Raw genomic sequence first — 18,339 nt, forward strand, 5'->3', positions numbered from 1 at the left:
AAGTTCTTGCATGAATGAATCTTGTACAAAGTGTCGATAGACGCATATAGGGGGAAAACTATTATTGCACGCCATGATCTACATTTAACAGGAAGACATCAACAGTACCACAACAATACCAGGGGTAAATAATTAGGGAATGGGGGAGAAGGGAAGGACAGGAGTTAAGGGGAGGTTTGGACTTTCTACTTGGTGAAGTGTGTTTATCAGTTATTTTTCTCTCTGGAGCAATGAAAACTGTCTAAAATTGAGAGCATTGATGTAAGTAAGGATAATGTCAGACATGGATTGTTGACTTTGGACATTATACACGATGCCCATTGGATGGAGGCGGCTGAAGGATACCCTGAGAAGTAGAATGGCTAACTGTAGTGTATACATACGATGGAATATTGTGCGGCTACAGAAAGGAATGAAGTCAAGAGGCATGTGATGAAGTGAATGAACCTCAGGGACATTATGTGGTGCAAGAAAAGGCAAAAATATATGCGCAAATGTTGTATGGTCTCCTTTAGAAAATATCTGTAAGAGCATGCCTAAAGTTACTTCTGGAGGATCTCTGTTGTTGCTCAGATATGGCCTCAGTCACTCTAAGCCCAACTCTGCAAATGAAATCACTGCCCTCTCCCCTAAGTGGGACATGACATCCAGGGGTAAAAGTCTCCCTGGTGACATGGAAGAAGACTCCCAGGAATGAATCCAGACCTGGCATCATGAGATCAAAAATTACATCCTGACCAAATGGGGGGAAAGACACATAATTAATAAAGTATCAGTGGCAGAGAGAGTTCAAATAGAGTCGAGAGGCACTCTGGAGGTTGCTCTTATGCAAGCTTCAGGTAGACCTTGCTACCTATCATAACTTGCCAACCCCCAACCAGAACCATTCCAAACAATCCTAAAGAACACCTAGGGCAATTTATAAGATTCCACAAGGGTTCCAGGCACTAGAGCAACTTGCCAGAAACCTACAACCTCCAGATGGGTCCCTGGTCCAGATAAGTCCTGACACCTAGCCCAGCCTCTCCAGAATATCAGATAGTTCCATCTCCCTACCCCATATTAGTGACAGACCCTTCCAATAGCAAAAATTTAGAATTTCCATAGCTCAAACAACCCCAATGAGAGGTATGGAGAGATCAAAGGTGAAGGTAGAATTATACATAGAAGATAGGAGTTAACAAATGAATATGAATGCTGAATCATTAAATTGCTATCTCTTTTATTCTCCAGTATTTTAGAGATGCTAGAAGTAAAAACCTAAAATTGTGAAACTGTAACCCATGTCAAAGTCTGCAATAGTTAATTGTGGTGCTGTGCTTGGAAATTTATAGCTTTTTTGTATATACGTTATTGTTCACAAAAAAAGAAGGAAATAAAAGTTGATTGTGATGATAAAAAAGTATCTAAGCCCTCTAGCCTCCTATATTCTGGAACAGTTAGAAGGAAAAATATGAGAGGATCGTACCATAGCCTATGACAAACTCTGGGATCTACTCTGTAACCACTTTTTGAAGAGTGCTTTGAAAACTATTGCTTTTTCATTTCTTTGCTTTGTATATATGTTTTATCATACAATAAAAAAAGTTTTTTTTTAAAAAGAAAATACCTATAAGAAAATTGGGGACTAGACTGTTAGCTCGCATAGCAATCATATTTACTCTGGAGCTGTAATTATTATTTCTAGATTTTGAGATGCTGTGTTATATATGTATAATCTAGTATCTCCCTGGAACTTTGGCTATCTGTGTGACACTTAAGACTAAGAGATGGTGTTCTACAGCTCTGAAAGTCAGCATTCCTACATACAACAACTGTTAAAGACACCAAAAAAGAGATCAGGCTTCAACTAGAGATAAGAACGAAGCTGATCTGGTTGGGAATAGGGGTAAATCAGAATACAGGGATAAGGGTGACACTGTATTTTAGAACTTTACCTACTGTATATGACCACAGGAAGAGAGGTTTATTTTGTTCAAAACCTAGATTTTCTGTAGCACATTATCTAACACAACCTGTCTGGATAGCTCATTTAAACAACCCAAACACATAGAACCCAGAATGGGAATTCTGTACAATTTAAGGGAATACCTGGAGACATCCCAGAATATGTTAGGCAGATACTTTAAAAGTATTGGGAAAGTCCTTTGAGGGACCAGAAGAAAAATATGGAACTATTATGCTTTACCACCAAGGAAACCCCTGATACCCTCTCAAATATTAGAGACTCTGAGGGTTGCTCTTGAGGGTTGCTCTTGTCAAGCTTATTTCTATAGCGGAGAAGCTAAGCCTACCTATAATTATGGCTAAGAGTTACTTCCAGAAAACTTCTTTTGTTGCTCAGATGGGGCCCCTCTTTCTCTAAGCCCAACTCTGCAAGTAAAATCATTACCTTCCACCCTACAATGGGACATGACATCCAGGGGTGAAAGTCTCTCTGGCAACATGGAACATGATTCCCAGGGATGAGCCTGGCCATGGCACTGTGGGATTGACAATGCCTTTCTGACTAAAAAGGGGAAAAGACATGTACCAAAATAAGGTATGAGTGGCTAAGAGAGTTCAAACAGAGTCGAGAGGCTATTCTGGAGTCTACCCTTATGCAAGCTTCAGCTAGATATTGTTAATTACCACAGTCTGCAAACCCCAACCAAAACCATTCCTGCAAATCCTAAAGAACACCTAGGGCTCTATCTGAGATTCTACAAAAGTTTCACACAGTAAGTTTATTTTTCAGAAACCTACAACCTCCAGATAGGTTCCTAGGCCAGATATGTCTTGAAATCCAGAAGTGCCAGCCTCTCCAGGAACATCGGCTAGCTCCATTCCTCCATCCCATATTATCAACATTCCTTTCCAACATGAAAAAGTCAGGATGGGGATAGGCCAAATACCCGTAGAGTGGGAAAAGGATCCAAAGGAAGAAGAGAAGTTATAACAGAGAAGATAGGATTTAACAAATGAGTATGACTGCTGACACATGATATTGATATTTCTCCTAGTCTCTAGTATCTTGAAGCAGCGAGAAGGAAAAACCTAAAATTGTAGAGCAGTAACATATACCAAACTTGGAAATCTGTTCTATAACTACTGGTACAATGTACTTTGAAATTTGTTGCTTTTTTGTATATGTTATATCTCACAATAAAAAAATTAAAAAAAAAAAAGAAAGAAAGGGGCCCAAGAAGAATCAGTCCACTCTACTCTCTTGCATGACTAGCTAAGGAGAACCAGGGCTTTGCTGACCGATGCCTGGTTTCACAGCCTCACTTCTGACTACTTCCCTCTGACACTGCAAAATCAACAACCAGTTTCCATTATGAAAGGTGATATCTGATCCTTAAAAAGAATGGACTCAGCCAAAACCCTTTTGTTATAGTTGCTTAGTAACCTCGAGTATCTTCTCAGATCTGTCACATATGGTTATACCTACATTCAAAATACAAGGAACTCCAAGAATTTACAAGAGAAAGTAAGTTGGTTACAAGGGCTTTGTCATCTTGCCACTCTCCCCATAAGCTTGGGAGTAGAGTGATGCACAGAGTACCGGAAAAAGTCAGAAGGGTTTGAGCTTAAACCTTGGATCAAACTCATGGGGGACTCTGGGAACATTACCTTAACCTTCCCAAAACTCAATTTCCGCCCCCACCCCTTTTTTTTTGGCATGGGCAAGCACCAACCATCGAACCCAGCCCTCCAGCATGGCAGGCAGGAACTCTGTCACTGAGCCACCGTGGCCCACCCTCAATTTCCCCATTTTTAAAGCAGAGAGAATGTCTGTCTTCAAGGCTGTTGTCAGAATTGAGTGTCTACTGTCCCTAATACAGTGCTGGGCTGTAGGTGCAAATGGGAGTTATTGTCCTTAGGGACATAATATAACTTCTCCCAGCTTGAGGACTCCAGCAAGGAGGGAGGCTAAGCATCTGTTTTCTCGGTCTCAGCACACAGAAGACGCTCAATCAATAAGGGAGAGTGTGAGGAGAAAAAACAAGGGAGGGAAAGTAGTAAAGGACCAGCCTAACGGCTTAAACCTGCACTGTCCAGTAAGGCAGCCAGTCACATGTAACAAATGTGGGCAGTTCAAACTGAGATCTGTAATTATAAAATACAACCCGGATTTCTAAGACAGCATGGGGGAAAAAGAGAATGTAAAATAACTAATAAATTTTCATCATTGTTTACGCGTTGAAATGATAATATTTCAGATACCCTGGGTTAAATAAAATATATTATTAAAATTAATTTCACCAGTTTCTTCTTACCTTTGTTTTAACGTGCTACTAAAAATTTACAATTACATATGTGGCTCGCATTCAGGACTAGCATTATACTTCTACTGGACAGTGCTGGCTTAGCACAACACCCACACTCGGTGCGACTCTCAGCGGCCGGGATGGGGTACCCCCAAATCTCCCCGGTGTGCAAACGTGGAGCCTAAGTGCACAGAGGTGAGGCGGGGCCGGCAGCTGCCCCAGTGACCAGGCGGGTGCTGGAAACGCGCACCATGAACCACACACCGCGCGGGAGGCTGGAGGGCGCACCTCGCGGCTGAGAGGGTTTCCCGGCTCTCGCGGAGTCCCCCGGCCTCTGGCCAGAGCCCAGAGCGCCGGAGTCCCGCGCCCCACACGGCCTGGCCTGGCAGGAGGCCTGAGGGAGGCCCGACCGCACCACCCGCGTTCTCAAGCTCGGTCCGGACGCAGGGGAGCCCACTAGCCCGGCTCGGTGAGCCCCGGCTCACCTCAGCTGCCGATCGTACTTCTGCTCTTTTGGCAGCTTCCCCAGCTGCGCCATGGTCGCGCCCACCGCGCGGAGAACAGAGGAATCCTCTGCCCAGCGCCGCCACCACCTACACTGGCGCGCAGGCGCACTGAGTGCTCCTTCGCCGCCGCCGCCGCCTCCTGCGCGCCGCCCGCACGAGCCGCCGACACCGCACTGCGCACGCGTCGCCCGTACGCCGGGGTTTACGCGGCGGGAATCCGAACTGGAACCGGTGGTCCAGTCGGCCCGAGGCACCAGCCTGGCGGGTCCACCAGTCCTTCTTTCGGTTGTTGTCGTAGTGAGGGAGGGGACTAGGGCGTTGGAATCTGTCAGGTTTAGATTTTAACCACTTACTGATTGTGAGATCTGCTCTTCACCTCTCAAGTCCGGTTTGCTCACTTGGGTCTCCCTCACAGGATTCCTTTAGCAGTAAATGAGATTTTGAATACACAGGGCCAGGCTTACAAAAACAAATCCTGGATGAATAATGACTTTAATTATTGTTATCATTGTTGTTCATCGTGTCTTCCGTCCTCTTATGTAACAAACCCACAGTGAGGACCTGTTTTGTGCTAGAAAGCAAGGTACTTCCAGCTGCAGATTCGAAGAGGAAAAATCTGTGGCCCTATTCTTGGGAAGTTCAGAGTCCTATGGTGGGGAGGGTAAGGGACTGTAAATAAGTGCTTACCAGGCTAGATGGTCCTCTTCTAGTTAGAGGGAGGAACACAGGGGAAATCCCACCCAGTCCAGGAGTTGGGTTTGAAGGGTGTATTAAGCGAAAGGAACGGCAGGTGTCTCCCTTGGGAGACAGAGGAAGCATGGAAGGCACTGGGTGTTAGAGAAAGTTTGGTGTGTGGGGAGTCAGGTGAGGGATAGGGAGTGGTCAAGGCAGATATGAGAAACAGCAGGGGCCAGGTTATGAACATAGAAGCAAGAAGGAATTTAAAACCCTCTGCTTCCTGAAAAGAGCCATTTTTCAGAAGAAGATGGCTGCCCTTTGAGGATGGGTGTCAGGGAAGGAATCTACCCAGTAAGGATAAGAGAGAGGGAAACGCTGGAGACCAGGAGATCAGTAGGGAGGAAGATGAAGATTCCTTCCCCTTTAGCTTCCAGATCCTCCAGTTCCCTTCAGATTAATAATTGCCTGAAATGAGGTGAAAATGAGTGCAAATCCCTGTGCTAACCCCCACCCCACTTGGGTGGAGACAGGAGAGAGGCAGTTTGACAGTAATGATGCAGCAGTGATGGATGCAAATCCCCCTGGGTGCTGTCTCCAGGATCAGAGTAGGAGCACACCCTCCTATGACTTCCCTAGCTCCTAACCAGCCCCATGGGACACAGATGATGGGAAAGAGAGGTATGAGGTTTTCCCAGCGACCCTTGAGCTTATGCTGTCACATTTCCTTCACAGGTAAAATATAAGCGATAATAAAATACATCCAGGAAAGATCAGAAGGTCAAAAGGCAACAGGTGACAGTTTGCCACTCAATCTCTCGTGCTCAGTGCAGTCATGAACTAGAGGAAGGGAAACACTCACAAAACTGGGGGGGGGCGGGGGGGGCGGAGCCACTTTGCCCCTGAAGAAATACATGATTTTGAAAAGGTTTGGGTTGGTGGCATCTGCAAAAAGATACCTTGGTATAACTTTTCCTGCATGATGTACAGGTCAATGCATGATGGAGCAATAAGTCTCCTGCGAGGTAGCATCTAATCCCATCTCCTCCTCTTCTTAGCTTTATGACCTTGGGCAATTTAATCCATTCTTCTGAACCTCATTATCCTCATCTGTAAAATAAAGATAATAACAATAACCACCTAATGGGGTTTTTCTGAGGCGTTGTTGGAAAAAAATATGCATGGAACAGATCAGGGCCTATAACACTATAAGATCCTGACCCATGTGTATGTATTATTATTGTCACTACTGTCCATCTGGTGCGGCTGCATGGAGGAATGAATGAGGCTGTATTGTGAGGCATTTGTCCTATCCTGGCACATGGTAGACCCTTGGTACATGTTTGCCTAGGCAGTATCTGCTTGGACATTTCCTGGAAGATGGTATAGAAGGGCTTTGAGCCTAGGGGGGTACCCAGGAGAGTCCCCAGTGTGCATGCTGAGGCTCCCATGTAACCCACACTACAGCCTGGCCACCCATGATTAGTCTGTATCACTTTAATGGAAGAAACTCCAAAGCTGTTGGAAGAGGAAGGTAGCAGGTTGTCACCTGGTGTGTAGTACCTCCTTGGCTTCCCATGCCACCCTTTCCTCTGTGTCAATTGACCGGAGAGTTTTGACACCAAGGACAATGAAGATGACAGATTCAGAATCACCATGAAACAGGGCCTTCTAGTGAGGGGCACAAGCCCCATACCAAGCAGCATGAACAAGGAACACAGAGTGCTGCTGCTTCATTCTCCCATGGCATTCTGACTCCATGCTGACTCTCCCTTCAAAAGGACAGTCCTTGGTGTATAAGGGTGGCTGTGCCAGGGCCATGGACGCTGATCAGACATAGGTCCTCCCATCTGGGAATTTAGAGCCTGGGCTGGGAGTCTCAGAGACATCAACTCAACTGATCTTCCTAATAACTGTCTAGGCTGTATTCCCATCTTATAGATGAGAAAACTCAGGCTCAGGGAGGTGAAGCAACTTGCTCCAAGTTGCACAGCCTGTGATGCTAGGAGCCAAGCCCAGCTATGTCTGAGTTCACAGGCCAGGCTCATTCCTTCCTACCACATACACACATACATGGAGTGGAAATATTTTTTAAAATAGAAGGAACTATATTCCTGACATTAGAGTCTCTAGGCCACAGAGCGCCAGCCTGGCCCGCTGGCCATCTACATATACTACAGTGAGGGAGAGGCATGATGCTGCCTGTTGCAGCACTGGACATCTCTTCTCTCAACTGATGCAAACAGGTACCCCATGAGTTGAGGAAGGCAGGGGTGATCACCTCGTGTAGAGCAAAAACACTGTACCTTGGAGAGGGGAAGTGAGATCTGGCCAAGGTCACTTGACTGGGGTGTGGCTGTGCAAGCTGCATATGCCTTCTCTCCCCACCCCACCCCCATCCTAGGGCCGTTCACCATCACTCATTCCTGCCATAAGCAGCAAAAACCAGGAGGGGCTGACACCAGTGAGACCAAAGAGTAAACTTCTGTGCAAAGAAATCAGTTCAGCTTTAAAGACAGCACCTAACTGAGGTTGGAGTTCACCTGAATGAAGCCACAGGCTCTCCTAAATTGACCTGAGTGGGCTGCAGGGGGCATCTGAAAAGTGCGGGCTCCATTGGCTCCTCTCACTTGCCTGAGTTCCTAGCAGCTAGAGCAGAGGAGCAAAGACAGGATGCAGGCAGGAAAAAATTGGATCAGTTTGGTTGTTAAAGTAACACTTTATTTCTTTCAAAAGGTATAAAGTAGTAGGTAAAAAAAGAGTGCCCCTTCTCGACCCCCATTCTGCACTTTCCCCCACTCTTCCGGGGTCTCCCCAGAGGCAAACAAGCTCACTAGCCTCTAAGACCTTCCTGAGACAGTCCTTGCAAATCAAATCAAATTAGAATCAAATTAAAGTCCACTTCCTCCCCTCCTCACAATTTTTCTTAGTAATGTTCCTGGCTCTCTCACTCAGCCTATTATTCAAGCTTTCTGAACTTTGCTTTCCTCATCTGTAAAATGGGGTGAAAAACTTCATCCCCACAGGATTGCTATGTGGATGAAGGTATTCATAAAACTATTATGAACAATCCCAACTTTATTTTTTGCACCAGAAACAAATGTAAAAAATAAAAGCCTGGGTCACCATGAGGAGGGAGTGGGTCAATGGAGTAGAAACATTGGGGCCCATCCCCAGGCTCCTGGAGCTAGCCTCTCTGAGAGAGGAGGGAGGCTGCAGGTACCACCTGAAAGCATGCCTTTGTCTTCTTGTTTGAAGATGGGCCTTGACAACGTTGGCTTCTCTGCACATGCTGCTCTTGGGGACGAGTCCCTATATCTGTCATGAGTCCCCTGCCCCCACCACCACCAAGGTCAGATTTATATTAAGGGCCACTTTCCATTCCTAGGTCAGAGAGGGGCATCACAGCAGGGGTGGGCAGTCACTGATGTCACTAGGCAGTACTGAATCAACAATCTCCACAACTCTACATGGGGACCTGAGGTTCAGAGCCTGGGAGAGGGAAATTGAGACAGCACAGAGATGTAGGGGAGCCAGGCAGACGGAACACCATTGTCTTTCACAAGGTCAGCTATGGACAGAGCTCTAGAATAGTTTCCCTAAAGGTCTGCCTGGCAGACATTCTACAAATGTCTATAATAAAAATTGTACAAAAAGTCCTCCAAATTTTGCCGGGTACAGGGCCCTGGATAAGGGATCATTTGTCCATCCTTCCATCCACCAATCTGTTTGTCTTCCAAAAACTGCCTGCTAAGGCCTAGCCAGTGACAAGCCCTATCCATGGCATGGGGCCACATCCTAAGATGAATCAGATTGGGCTGGGTGGAGCCAGTAGGTGGGAGGCAGAGAATGTACCAGGTGGAGGTCACAGTAAGAACTAGGGCTGGTTGAAGTGGATGGAGGGATGCTGAGTTAAAGCAGGCCCTGAGTTGGAGTGCAGAGTGGAGGGCATAAGTTCCCAAGAGGTGAGCCAAAGGTCATAGGAACCAAGGAGAAGAGGGACAAACAGCAGGTTATAGAGGGATAGGCCACGAGTCCCTGATGGAAGGAGGAAGCAGCAGAGAGAATGAGAGGGAGGTCTCCCATACCTAGAACTGTGGGGAAGCCAACTGGTATCTATGGGTCTGTCTGTCCCCAGGCCCGCTAGCATCCCTCCCCACTCCCCCATTTGCAGGCCCTGATTCTTCTTGAGCCAGAGGTTTGGATTGTTGGTCCTGCCCCATCCCTTCTACCCCAGGTCTCCCAGATCCCCACACCCACAAGACCTCTTGCCCTGGATCATCAAGGGGAAGTAGTTAAGAGCACATTGTATGGAGTGACACAAACTGGGTGAGAATCTCTCACTTCCTGGCTGGATGACCTTGGACAAGTAATTGCACCTCTCTGGGACTCAGTTCCCTCCTCTGTCCAAGAGGGCTAATGAAAGTGCCCAATGTTGTAGGGTGCCTGAGAGGGTGAAATGACAGGACGAACCCAAAGCTTGGCCCAGCACCTGACACATTAACTAGCAAACTGCAAACTGTGATTTACAGTTTAAGGGGACTCTCAACATTCTGGAGAAAGGACTAGGGGCCCAGAGCCCACCTACCAGATGATGAGATTTACAGCTCTGGGACAAGCTTGGGGAGGGGATGGGTTATGGGAAAAGGGGTCAGCCCACAGCATGGAGCAGTTTTTCTTGGGCTCCAGCTTCCATCCAGGGGCCGAGAAAAGGAAGTCATCTGGTTAGGAAGTGGATGAGGAGTGGGGGGAGACACTTACCTCCCCGGACCCGCCATCTCCACTCCAAACTCTACCGCCCGGCCAGCAGGCGGGAGAGGGGCAGGACCGGCCTCTCTCGCCCTGCTGGGGGGTTGGGGAGGCGGGTCCCCTGAGAACTGCTCCTCCCGCCTGCCTCCGCTTTAAGAGGCTGCTCCGCGCCAGCAAGCGGGGCCGGAGCCGCAGCCCCAGCCAGCAGAACCGAGCGGTACGAGCAAGTGCACGGCTGCGGGGACGGCAGCGGCATGACCGGCCACCACGGCTGGGGCTACGGCCAGGACGACGGTAGGGGCAGACCCCGGCCAGCCCGGACCCTTCAGACTCGCCCGTCAACCTTGCGCCCAGCCGGGAATCCTGGACCCCAAACCTACCCCCCACCCCCATCCCGGCCGGACCCGGACCCCCCTTGCCGCCCAGCCCGGAGAACCCGGCTTACCGCCGGGTCCGAGCCCGGGTTCCCTTGTACCGGGCGCAAGGTCTGCGCTGCGCCCCGGCCCGCCCTGCCGCGAGCCAGCCACAGGACAACTGAGCACGTCCTGCCACCTCCTCCGCGCAGCCCCCTAACGCCGCGCTCGCTCGGACCCGGGCCGCGACACTCAGTCACTCACCCAGCCGAGGCGTGCATGGAGGGGTGGAGGTGGCCCAGGGCAGCGGCGTGGGGGTGGGAGGCGGTCTGGGCGGAGCGCTGTGCACGGGTGTCTGCAGGGAGCGCGCACCGCGTGTACGGGAACCTCGGGGGAGCTGGGCTCCGCGTGGGCAAGGGCGCGGCGTCCCCGAGAGACAGTTTCCCAGGGGAAGTGTCCGAGCCGCGGTGTCGACTGATATATGAGGGCAGGGGGCATTTGGGGGCGCAGGCATGTGTGTGGGCATCTACACCAAGTCGTGGGAGCCCGTGGCCAGCCTCCGAGTCTGACCGGGAGGGATAACTACTGGACCCTGCCTCAGTTTCCTTAGGATGCAGGAGAAGGAAGAAGAGGCAGACGGTAAGAGTCAGATGGCTTAAGAGGGGTCTGGGGCAGACCAGTCCATTCTGGGCTATTTCTCACAGAGCCGGGATGGACAGAAAGGAATAAGGGCCCCGAATCCTGGGGTATTTACCCCCTTTCCCCCGAGGTGAACAATGAAGACCTAAGATCCAGGTTTCTAGGAGGAATCTGGAAACCCAGCAGGCGGTGAGGGTGGAGAGAAGGGCAAGTGCTGGTGGGAGGAGGAGCCCCCCCATCCCCTTCTCTCTGGGGAGAGGCAGTCACCGTGGGAGGGGCGTGCTGGACTGCAGTCTGAGTGTCAGGAAGTGTCTATGGGCTACAGGGAGTCAAGGAGGCTCTGGTCCTTTCTGGGACCCCAAGGACATAGGGGCCTATTTGAGGGGAACCCCAGATCTTTGGGGCATGTAAGAGCAGAAAAAAGGCAACAACAAAGACCTGCAGAAGATAGTGAAAGACAGAAAAAGGGAGGGTTGGCAGAACCCATAGAAGATCATCTCCCCCCTCCCCCCGGCACCCATGTGCATAGCTCCAAGCCAGCCTCTGGGTGCTGCCCGCAGAGGTCACTGACTCCAGACTTCTTGTTAGTCCTGCCGGCCAGCTCTGAGCATCCGATATCCTGCAGTCCTGCCTCAAGGGCCTAGTACCCTCAGGGCCCTGCTCCTCACTCTACCAGACCTGAGTAGCTTGTCTAGGGGCCCTGCGGAACAGAAGGATAGAGGACAGAGGTGCCGGCATGTGGCAGTGCTTACAGGGCTTCAAAAATAACCCAGTGGGGCTGGGCCGCGATTCTGAGTCATCTGTTAGGGACATGGCTCTATCGGCACCTGCTGCTGTTTTCCCAGGAAAACTTAAGAAGCCAAAAAGGGGGAGAAGCACCAGCCGGCAGAGGCTCTAAAAATAGGCTGCATCTCAGGATGTTCCCCAGGGAGATGCTGAGCCTCTCGGCTGCAGATGGAGCCTCTGGGAGGCAGGTGGTGGGCGCCCGTGGGTGTGTGTGTGCAGGTGTGTGTGTGTAGGTGTATGTGTGTGCACATAAGCATGTGTTTTTCTGTGAGCCCTTCATATGGACCTGGGTTTGTAGCAGGGAAGTTTTGAGAGTGAGGGTGACTATGCCTGGGTCAGATGTGGTCAGCAGGGCTGTGTGTGTGTTTATACGCATTTGTTGTTACTGGGCCTGGCCAGTCTGGACTCAGTAGCCCAGATAAATGTACATACATGTATGTGCATATGAAGATCTCTATGACCCTGATGGCACATGCCTGTGGAGAGCAGATGGGGACAGTACATTCACGTGCTGTGTGTTTACACCAGTGCTCAGGCTTGTGTGTGCACATGTCAGTGGCCTTCAGTTCCCTCATCTGGGAAATGGGGATCGTGCTGGTTCCTACTTCACAAGGTAATTGTGAGGGGCCTGCGAACAAATGCATGTTACAGTGCAAAAGCAGGTTGATGTGAATTTTGTTGTTATTATCACAAGCACCATTCAGGTGCCTGAGGTGGAGGAAGGGGTCAGATACCCTGTAGGGTCAGACCAAGGACTTCAGCTGACTAGGAGCCTCCCTGAGTGTGTGTTGGATGTTTGGGGGACCCCTACCCAGTGCCTCCCCTGAGCATGTAGCTGTATTATGCTCCTTTCCATGCAATACTTCTCTGGGTCTCCTAACAGCTCTGGGAGGTGAGTTTTAGTGAGGCTGTTTAGCAGACAAGAAATAGAGGCCAAGAGGGGAAGTGGCAGAGTTGAGATTGGAGCATTAGGCTACCCAACCCCAAAGAATGACTTCACCTTTGAAAGGATGCCAGGGAGACCAACCCCCATGGGTGCCTTCAGCCTGCAGCCTAGAGAACCGAGCTGGCCTTAGCTCTTGCTACCCCTTCACCTGCAGGTCCCTCACAGTGGCACAAGCTGTATCCCATTGCCCAGGGCAACCGCCAGTCACCCATCAACATCATATCCAGCCAGGCTGTGTACTCACCCAGTCTGCGGCCACTGGAACTTTCCTACGAGGCCTGCACATCCCTAAGCATCGCCAACAATGGCCACTCTGTCCAGGTGGACTTCAATGACAGTGATGACCGCACCGGTGAGTGGCATATTACTGCACCTGCCCCCCCACCCCCACCCCACTGCTGTCTGGACCTAACACTGAACAGGCTCAAGAAGGGCAGCATGCTGTGGTGGAAAAGGGGGAATTCCACCTCTCATCAGCTGTGACACCTTAAACTGAGCATCAGTCTCTTTATCCATAAAATGGGAACAATAAAGACCTACCCTCTTGGGCCACAAAAGGGAAAAATGAAAAAAAAATGGAAATGATGTTTGCAGTGCTGGCATGCAACAGATGCTCAAGAATTGCTAACTGCCTCCCTTCCCTTCTAGTTCCTGCTTTAGGTTGGGTTTGTTTTCACTCCCTGCCCCATCGTTGACTTGCTGTGTGGTCTAAGGCCTGTAGAAGGAAATCCAATAGATCCTTAGAAGAGAGACACAAATTTCCTGGTACTGAATTCTAAGAGCCTCCTCTCACTAAGAGCTTGAGGGGCTCTAAATGACCCTAGTTAATCATTTAGGAAGTTTGCTTATGACCATTCCTTCTAATGACAGTCAGTGGGCACTGAGGGCTCAACTCAGACATCAGTAGCTTAATGAAGGCGACTACAGTGGGGGCCAGGCCAAGCGTGAATGCCTCTGTGACCACTGATGACACAGGATGAGCTTGAAGGCCCAGGCCAGAGGGGGCGGGGAGCCAGTGGAAAGAGAGTAGACAGTTGAGGCTCTGCCACTCATGGGCTGTGTGAGTACCTACCCGACTGAGACCCTGCCCATGGCCACCACCCCAAGACTCCTCATGCCAACCGCCCAGCATTGCCCTGCACAGGCCCTCCTCCTCCTATAAGTCAGGACAGTAGGGAGAGACATCTGGACTGTCCTGTCCTCTACTTCATGAGGCCCACAGTGGGACAAGGTCCTGCCATGGTCACCCATCATGGAAGGGCCACTGTAACTCTGAGCCCAGGGCTGTCACCTGATCCAGGGGCTCACTTTCAGGCCTGGCTGGGGCTCCCTCCCCTGCCAGATCCCTTTCAGCTAGAAATTCAATCAGTCCCAGGAGGCCTTGTGTGTGGCCCCAGCTCACCAGGCATCAGAGTGGGAAAGTCAAACTAATACAAGTGGGGTCCTCTAAAGAGATCATTGTTGGGGGACACACTGGAGGCACCTGGGCCTGGCCATGTGGTAGGGACACTCAGGAGCTGGCTACAGCTACCTCTTCTGGGCAACAAAAGATCCCAGCTAGGTAATTAGAATCTTGAGCTCTGGACTCAGGATTACCAGCTATCCTAGCCTTGCTGTGTGACCTTGAACAAATGCCTTGCCCTCTCTGTGCCTCTGTTTCCTCCTTTAAAAATTAGAAGATAAAAATAGATTCTCTCCCTTGTGGGCCATTACAAGAATCCTCTGCCTTGAGCCCTGGTACCTCCAGACATAGGGGGCCTATTGATGGGGGGCGGGGGGGCAGCTTCCATGGAAAATTGGGCAGGAATGGGAAGGACGCCCAGATGGAAGGTTGTGCTTTGTCAGTCCCAGTCCCCTCTGTCACTTGTAGGCTGTAAAGTTTCCCGCCCTGACCCAGATAAGGGCTGATGGAGCTGGGTGGGACTGACCCAAACCCAGTCGGTTCAACATTCTCCAAATGAAAAATGTATTCCCCACTCACCCACGGGGCCACTGTGCTACTGCCTGCTGGACCATGTGAGTCCTCTCACACTGCTTGCCGCCCCACCCTGCTGCTACCCACAGTGGTGACTGGAGGCCCCCTGGACGGACCCTACCGGCTCAAGCAGTTCCACTTCCACTGGGGCAAGAAGCACGGCGTAGGCTCGGAGCACACAGTGGATGGCAAGTCATTCCCCAGCGAGGTAAGGGCCCTCCTCCTCCAGAGTCCCTCTGCTACTGGGACAAGGAGTCAGGGACTGGAGAGTCAGGGGCATGAAGGGTGCCTGGTGCAGGGCTCTGGGGTGGGTAGGTGGGAGGCAGTGAGCAGGAGCACCCAGGGACCTTGAAGACACTCCACCCCCAGCCCAGGGTCTTTCTCCTGGACTCTGCCTACTGCTCTCCTGGTTTGTGTGTCCAGAAGGAGTTTTCTGAAGGACGAATACAGTCCTGTTACATCCTTGCTGATTCTTCAAGGGTTCTGCACCATTAATTACTTCTAAGCCTAGCATTCAAGGCCCTGCGTGAACTGGCCTTGCCCAGCTTCATCTTCCTCCTGACCTTTCCCCACTGGCCTGCAAGTGACCTGCACATGCGCCCTGACCACACCTGGTTTTTTCATACCTCCAGGCTTTTGCTTACACTTTTCTATCTGCCTGGAATGGCTTCTAGATCCGCTCTAATCCGTCTGATATGATAACCCTGCTTATTCTTTGGACTCAGCTGCAGGTGGCCTCTCACACTGCATAGCCATTCTCTGTTTCACAGCTAGATCACCAGTGGCAGGGCCTGAGCCTGATTCCTCTCTAAGTCCCTTGGTGTGCTTGGGTGCTACCTGTGGCCCTGAGGCTCCCTGGGGTCCCCCAGCACCTCAGACCTCAGAGGCATGACAGCCTCCCCTCCTGCCAAGGAGCTGGAAGTCTGGTGGGAGTGAGGGAAACCTGGCTCAGAGCTCCTCCTGTCCCCACGGAGGCAGTGAGCCCTGGCCTGGCCTGGCCTGTTGTTGCCCCATAGCTGCACCTGGTTCATTGGAACGCCAAGAAATATAGCACCTTCGGGGAGGCAGCCTCAGCACCTGATGGCCTGGCTGTGGTCGGCATCTTCTTGGAGGTGAGTGTTCACTAGTTGGAGTCAGGAGGGTCTTGAAAGTCCTGGCATTGCCCCCAATTCCAGACACAGTGAGTGCTGGGCTCAAACTGCCCTCTCCTTGGCAGACGGGGGACGAGCACCCCAGCATGAACCGCCTGACAGATGCCCTCTACATGGTCCGGTTTAAGGTGAGACCAGGGACCCAGGTCCACCATGCCCCTGCCCCCAGAGCGGCCTGGTAGGAAGGGAGGGAGAGATCACAGAGTAGGCTCATCCACTACTCCGTTCTCACAGCAAGCCCCTGCTTAGATTAAGCATGCAGGTGACCCCAATGGTGCCCAGCCTGAACCTGGCTGGGTGCAGGATTGATTGTCACTGGCAATGCCCACAGACCAGGGAGCAGGCGACTGAGGACAAGGGCGAGAACTCAAGAGCCAAACAGCTTGAGGAGTCACAGCCTTTACGAACAAGCAAAGGGGTGGCGGGGACCCAGCCCATGCTGGGAAATGGCATCTAGGACCACAGATATTTGCCCATGGTTTGCATACATGGGCCCAGGAAAGGCATATGCCCACGGAAATGGGTTCGGAAGCTGCTAGGCTTGTCCCTGCAAGAGGTCTGGGCTAATTCCGGAGTTCTTCCCACCCTGCCCTAGGGCACCAAGGCCCAGTTCAGCTGCTTCAACCCCAAGTGCCTCCTGCCAACCAGCCAGCACTACTGGACCTACCCGGGTTCCCTGACGACACCCCCACTGAGCGAGAGTGTCATCTGGATTGTGCTCCGAGAGCCCATCAGCGTCTCTGAGAGGCAGGTGAGTCCTCCCCGAGCACCAGGTGGGGGGTGTGGGCCCACTCTAGGCAGTGAGACTGTCCCCACCACCATCCCTCAGCTTGTCATCCCACCGTCAAGGCTCCCTTCTTTTGCTAATAAATGTTCAGATTCTCGGTTGGGGGGCAGCTTGATTGTTAGTCAGAAGGACCTGGACGCTGGTTGGGAGGGGAGATCTCTGGATCCTGGGACCACCCCTAGAATCAGACTGCAACATCTACTGATAAGTCTTAGCTAAAGAAATTGGAGCTGGAACTGGGTAGAGCAGGGTCCAAGTTCAGAGGCCCCTTAATGAATAAGTGAGTGAGGTTGGTTCCCAAAGAGAGAGATGCATGGTGAGGAGTGGGGACAAACCCTAGGGTTAGGAGGAAAAAGGGACAATGCTGGCTGGGCAGGGTATGCTAGATGATGTGCCTGAGGTCATAGAGGACCACAACACATCCCATTCCTCTTGGGGCATCCCCTCTGCCTCCTCAAGATGGAGAAGTTCCGGAGTCTGCATTTCACCTCAGAAGATGATGAGAGGATCCACATGGTGAACAACTTCCGGCCACCACAGCCATTGAAGGGCCGTGTGGTCAAGGCCTCCTTCCAGGCCTGAGCAACCTGCCTGCCTGGCTGACCATTTGGGCACCATCTTCCCAAGGGCTTCCACGTCAGCAGACACCAAACCATCGAAAGCTCCCTGCCTAGGAGGTCCTGTGGATCCTCCTCCATTCAGCTTGCTCCTTGGACACCCCAGAGGCTCCTTGATGGGGCCCTTGAGTCAGGGGGTACCCTTCAGCTACCCTGGGGATGGGACGGACAGGAGCTGAGCTGGATCCAAGCCCAGGGCTGTCTTCACTCTCCAAGACGCCAAGTCCCTGGGAGTATCCTTTTGTCTTCCCCACTGGCAGTGGCAGCAGTGCCCTAAGCCCACACTGTGATGGACAAGACCGTGCTTCCTGGGGCAGGCACCTGGCACTGCCAGAAAGATTCAAGCAATAATTAGAGGTGGGCAGAGCTGCCCTCTCGCTGTTACCTCTTGTACAGGCCTCTGTGGTACATGCCCCTTACTGCCAGGCCACTAGAATCAGCACCCAGCCTGCCAGAGGTGATGTGGCCTTCTCCCTTCAAGCCACCTGCTGCCACGGGCAGGTCCTGGCAGTAGCTTATGTAGTGTCTCCCCTTGCCCCCCATCAACCACCAAAGCCACCCACATGTCAATCCCTCTCATGTATTACTTAATAAATTCATCCTATCCATTCAACAAATACCAGTCGAGCACCTCTGCTTTGCCAGAACTTTCCCATGTACCAGGGAGCCAACGCTAGTAAGTCAAGACTATACCAGGAAGGACACATACACCAAGCAGGTCATTACAGTGAAGGTCAAGGTTACAAAAGGGCAGGGCAGGGCTATGGTAGCAGAAGAAAGGGAGAACCTCCCTCCTTTCATGGAGAAGTGAAATTCTATCCAGTATTCCAAGGCAGAGAGAAGGGAAAATCATGTTTCAGGCAGAGGTGGGGGAGAGCCCAATGTGTTTGGGGGGCTGAAAG

The 18,339-nt window shown here is 51.1% G+C and overlaps 2 protein-coding genes across 4 annotated transcripts in view; one reads left to right on the top strand and one right to left on the bottom strand.

Moving 5' to 3' along the window:
- NAE1 (NEDD8 activating enzyme E1 subunit 1) overlaps positions 1–4,874 on the bottom strand; it is a 32,757-nt gene extending 27,883 nt beyond the window's left edge. For 2 of the 3 annotated variants that reach the window (XM_077132661.1, XM_077132660.1), the window contains exon 1: positions 4,739–4,874. In XM_077132661.1, coding sequence (XP_076988776.1) covers positions 4,739–4,791 — 53 coding nt within the window. In that variant the 5' untranslated portion in view covers positions 4,792–4,874. The remainder of the gene's footprint in view (positions 1–4,738) is intronic. The other variant, XM_077132662.1, reaches the window with a different exon arrangement.
- Positions 4,875–10,413: 5,539 nt separating this feature from the next.
- Positions 10,414–18,037, top strand: CA7 (carbonic anhydrase 7). Its single transcript, XM_077133643.1, has 7 exons — positions 10,414–10,477; positions 13,062–13,259; positions 14,972–15,090; positions 15,899–15,994; positions 16,099–16,161; positions 16,629–16,784; positions 17,280–18,037. Exons 1-7 carry the CDS (start codon positions 10,438–10,440, stop codon positions 17,400–17,402), a joined length of 795 nt encoding a protein of 264 aa, XP_076989758.1. The 5' UTR covers positions 10,414–10,437; the 3' UTR covers positions 17,403–18,037.
- Positions 18,038–18,339: the final 302 nt, after the last annotated feature.

The sequence above is a fragment of the Tamandua tetradactyla genome, chromosome 16 (assembly GCF_023851605.1).
Source record: "Tamandua tetradactyla isolate mTamTet1 chromosome 16, mTamTet1.pri, whole genome shotgun sequence".
Classification (NCBI taxonomy): Eukaryota; Metazoa; Chordata; class Mammalia; order Pilosa; family Myrmecophagidae; genus Tamandua; species Tamandua tetradactyla.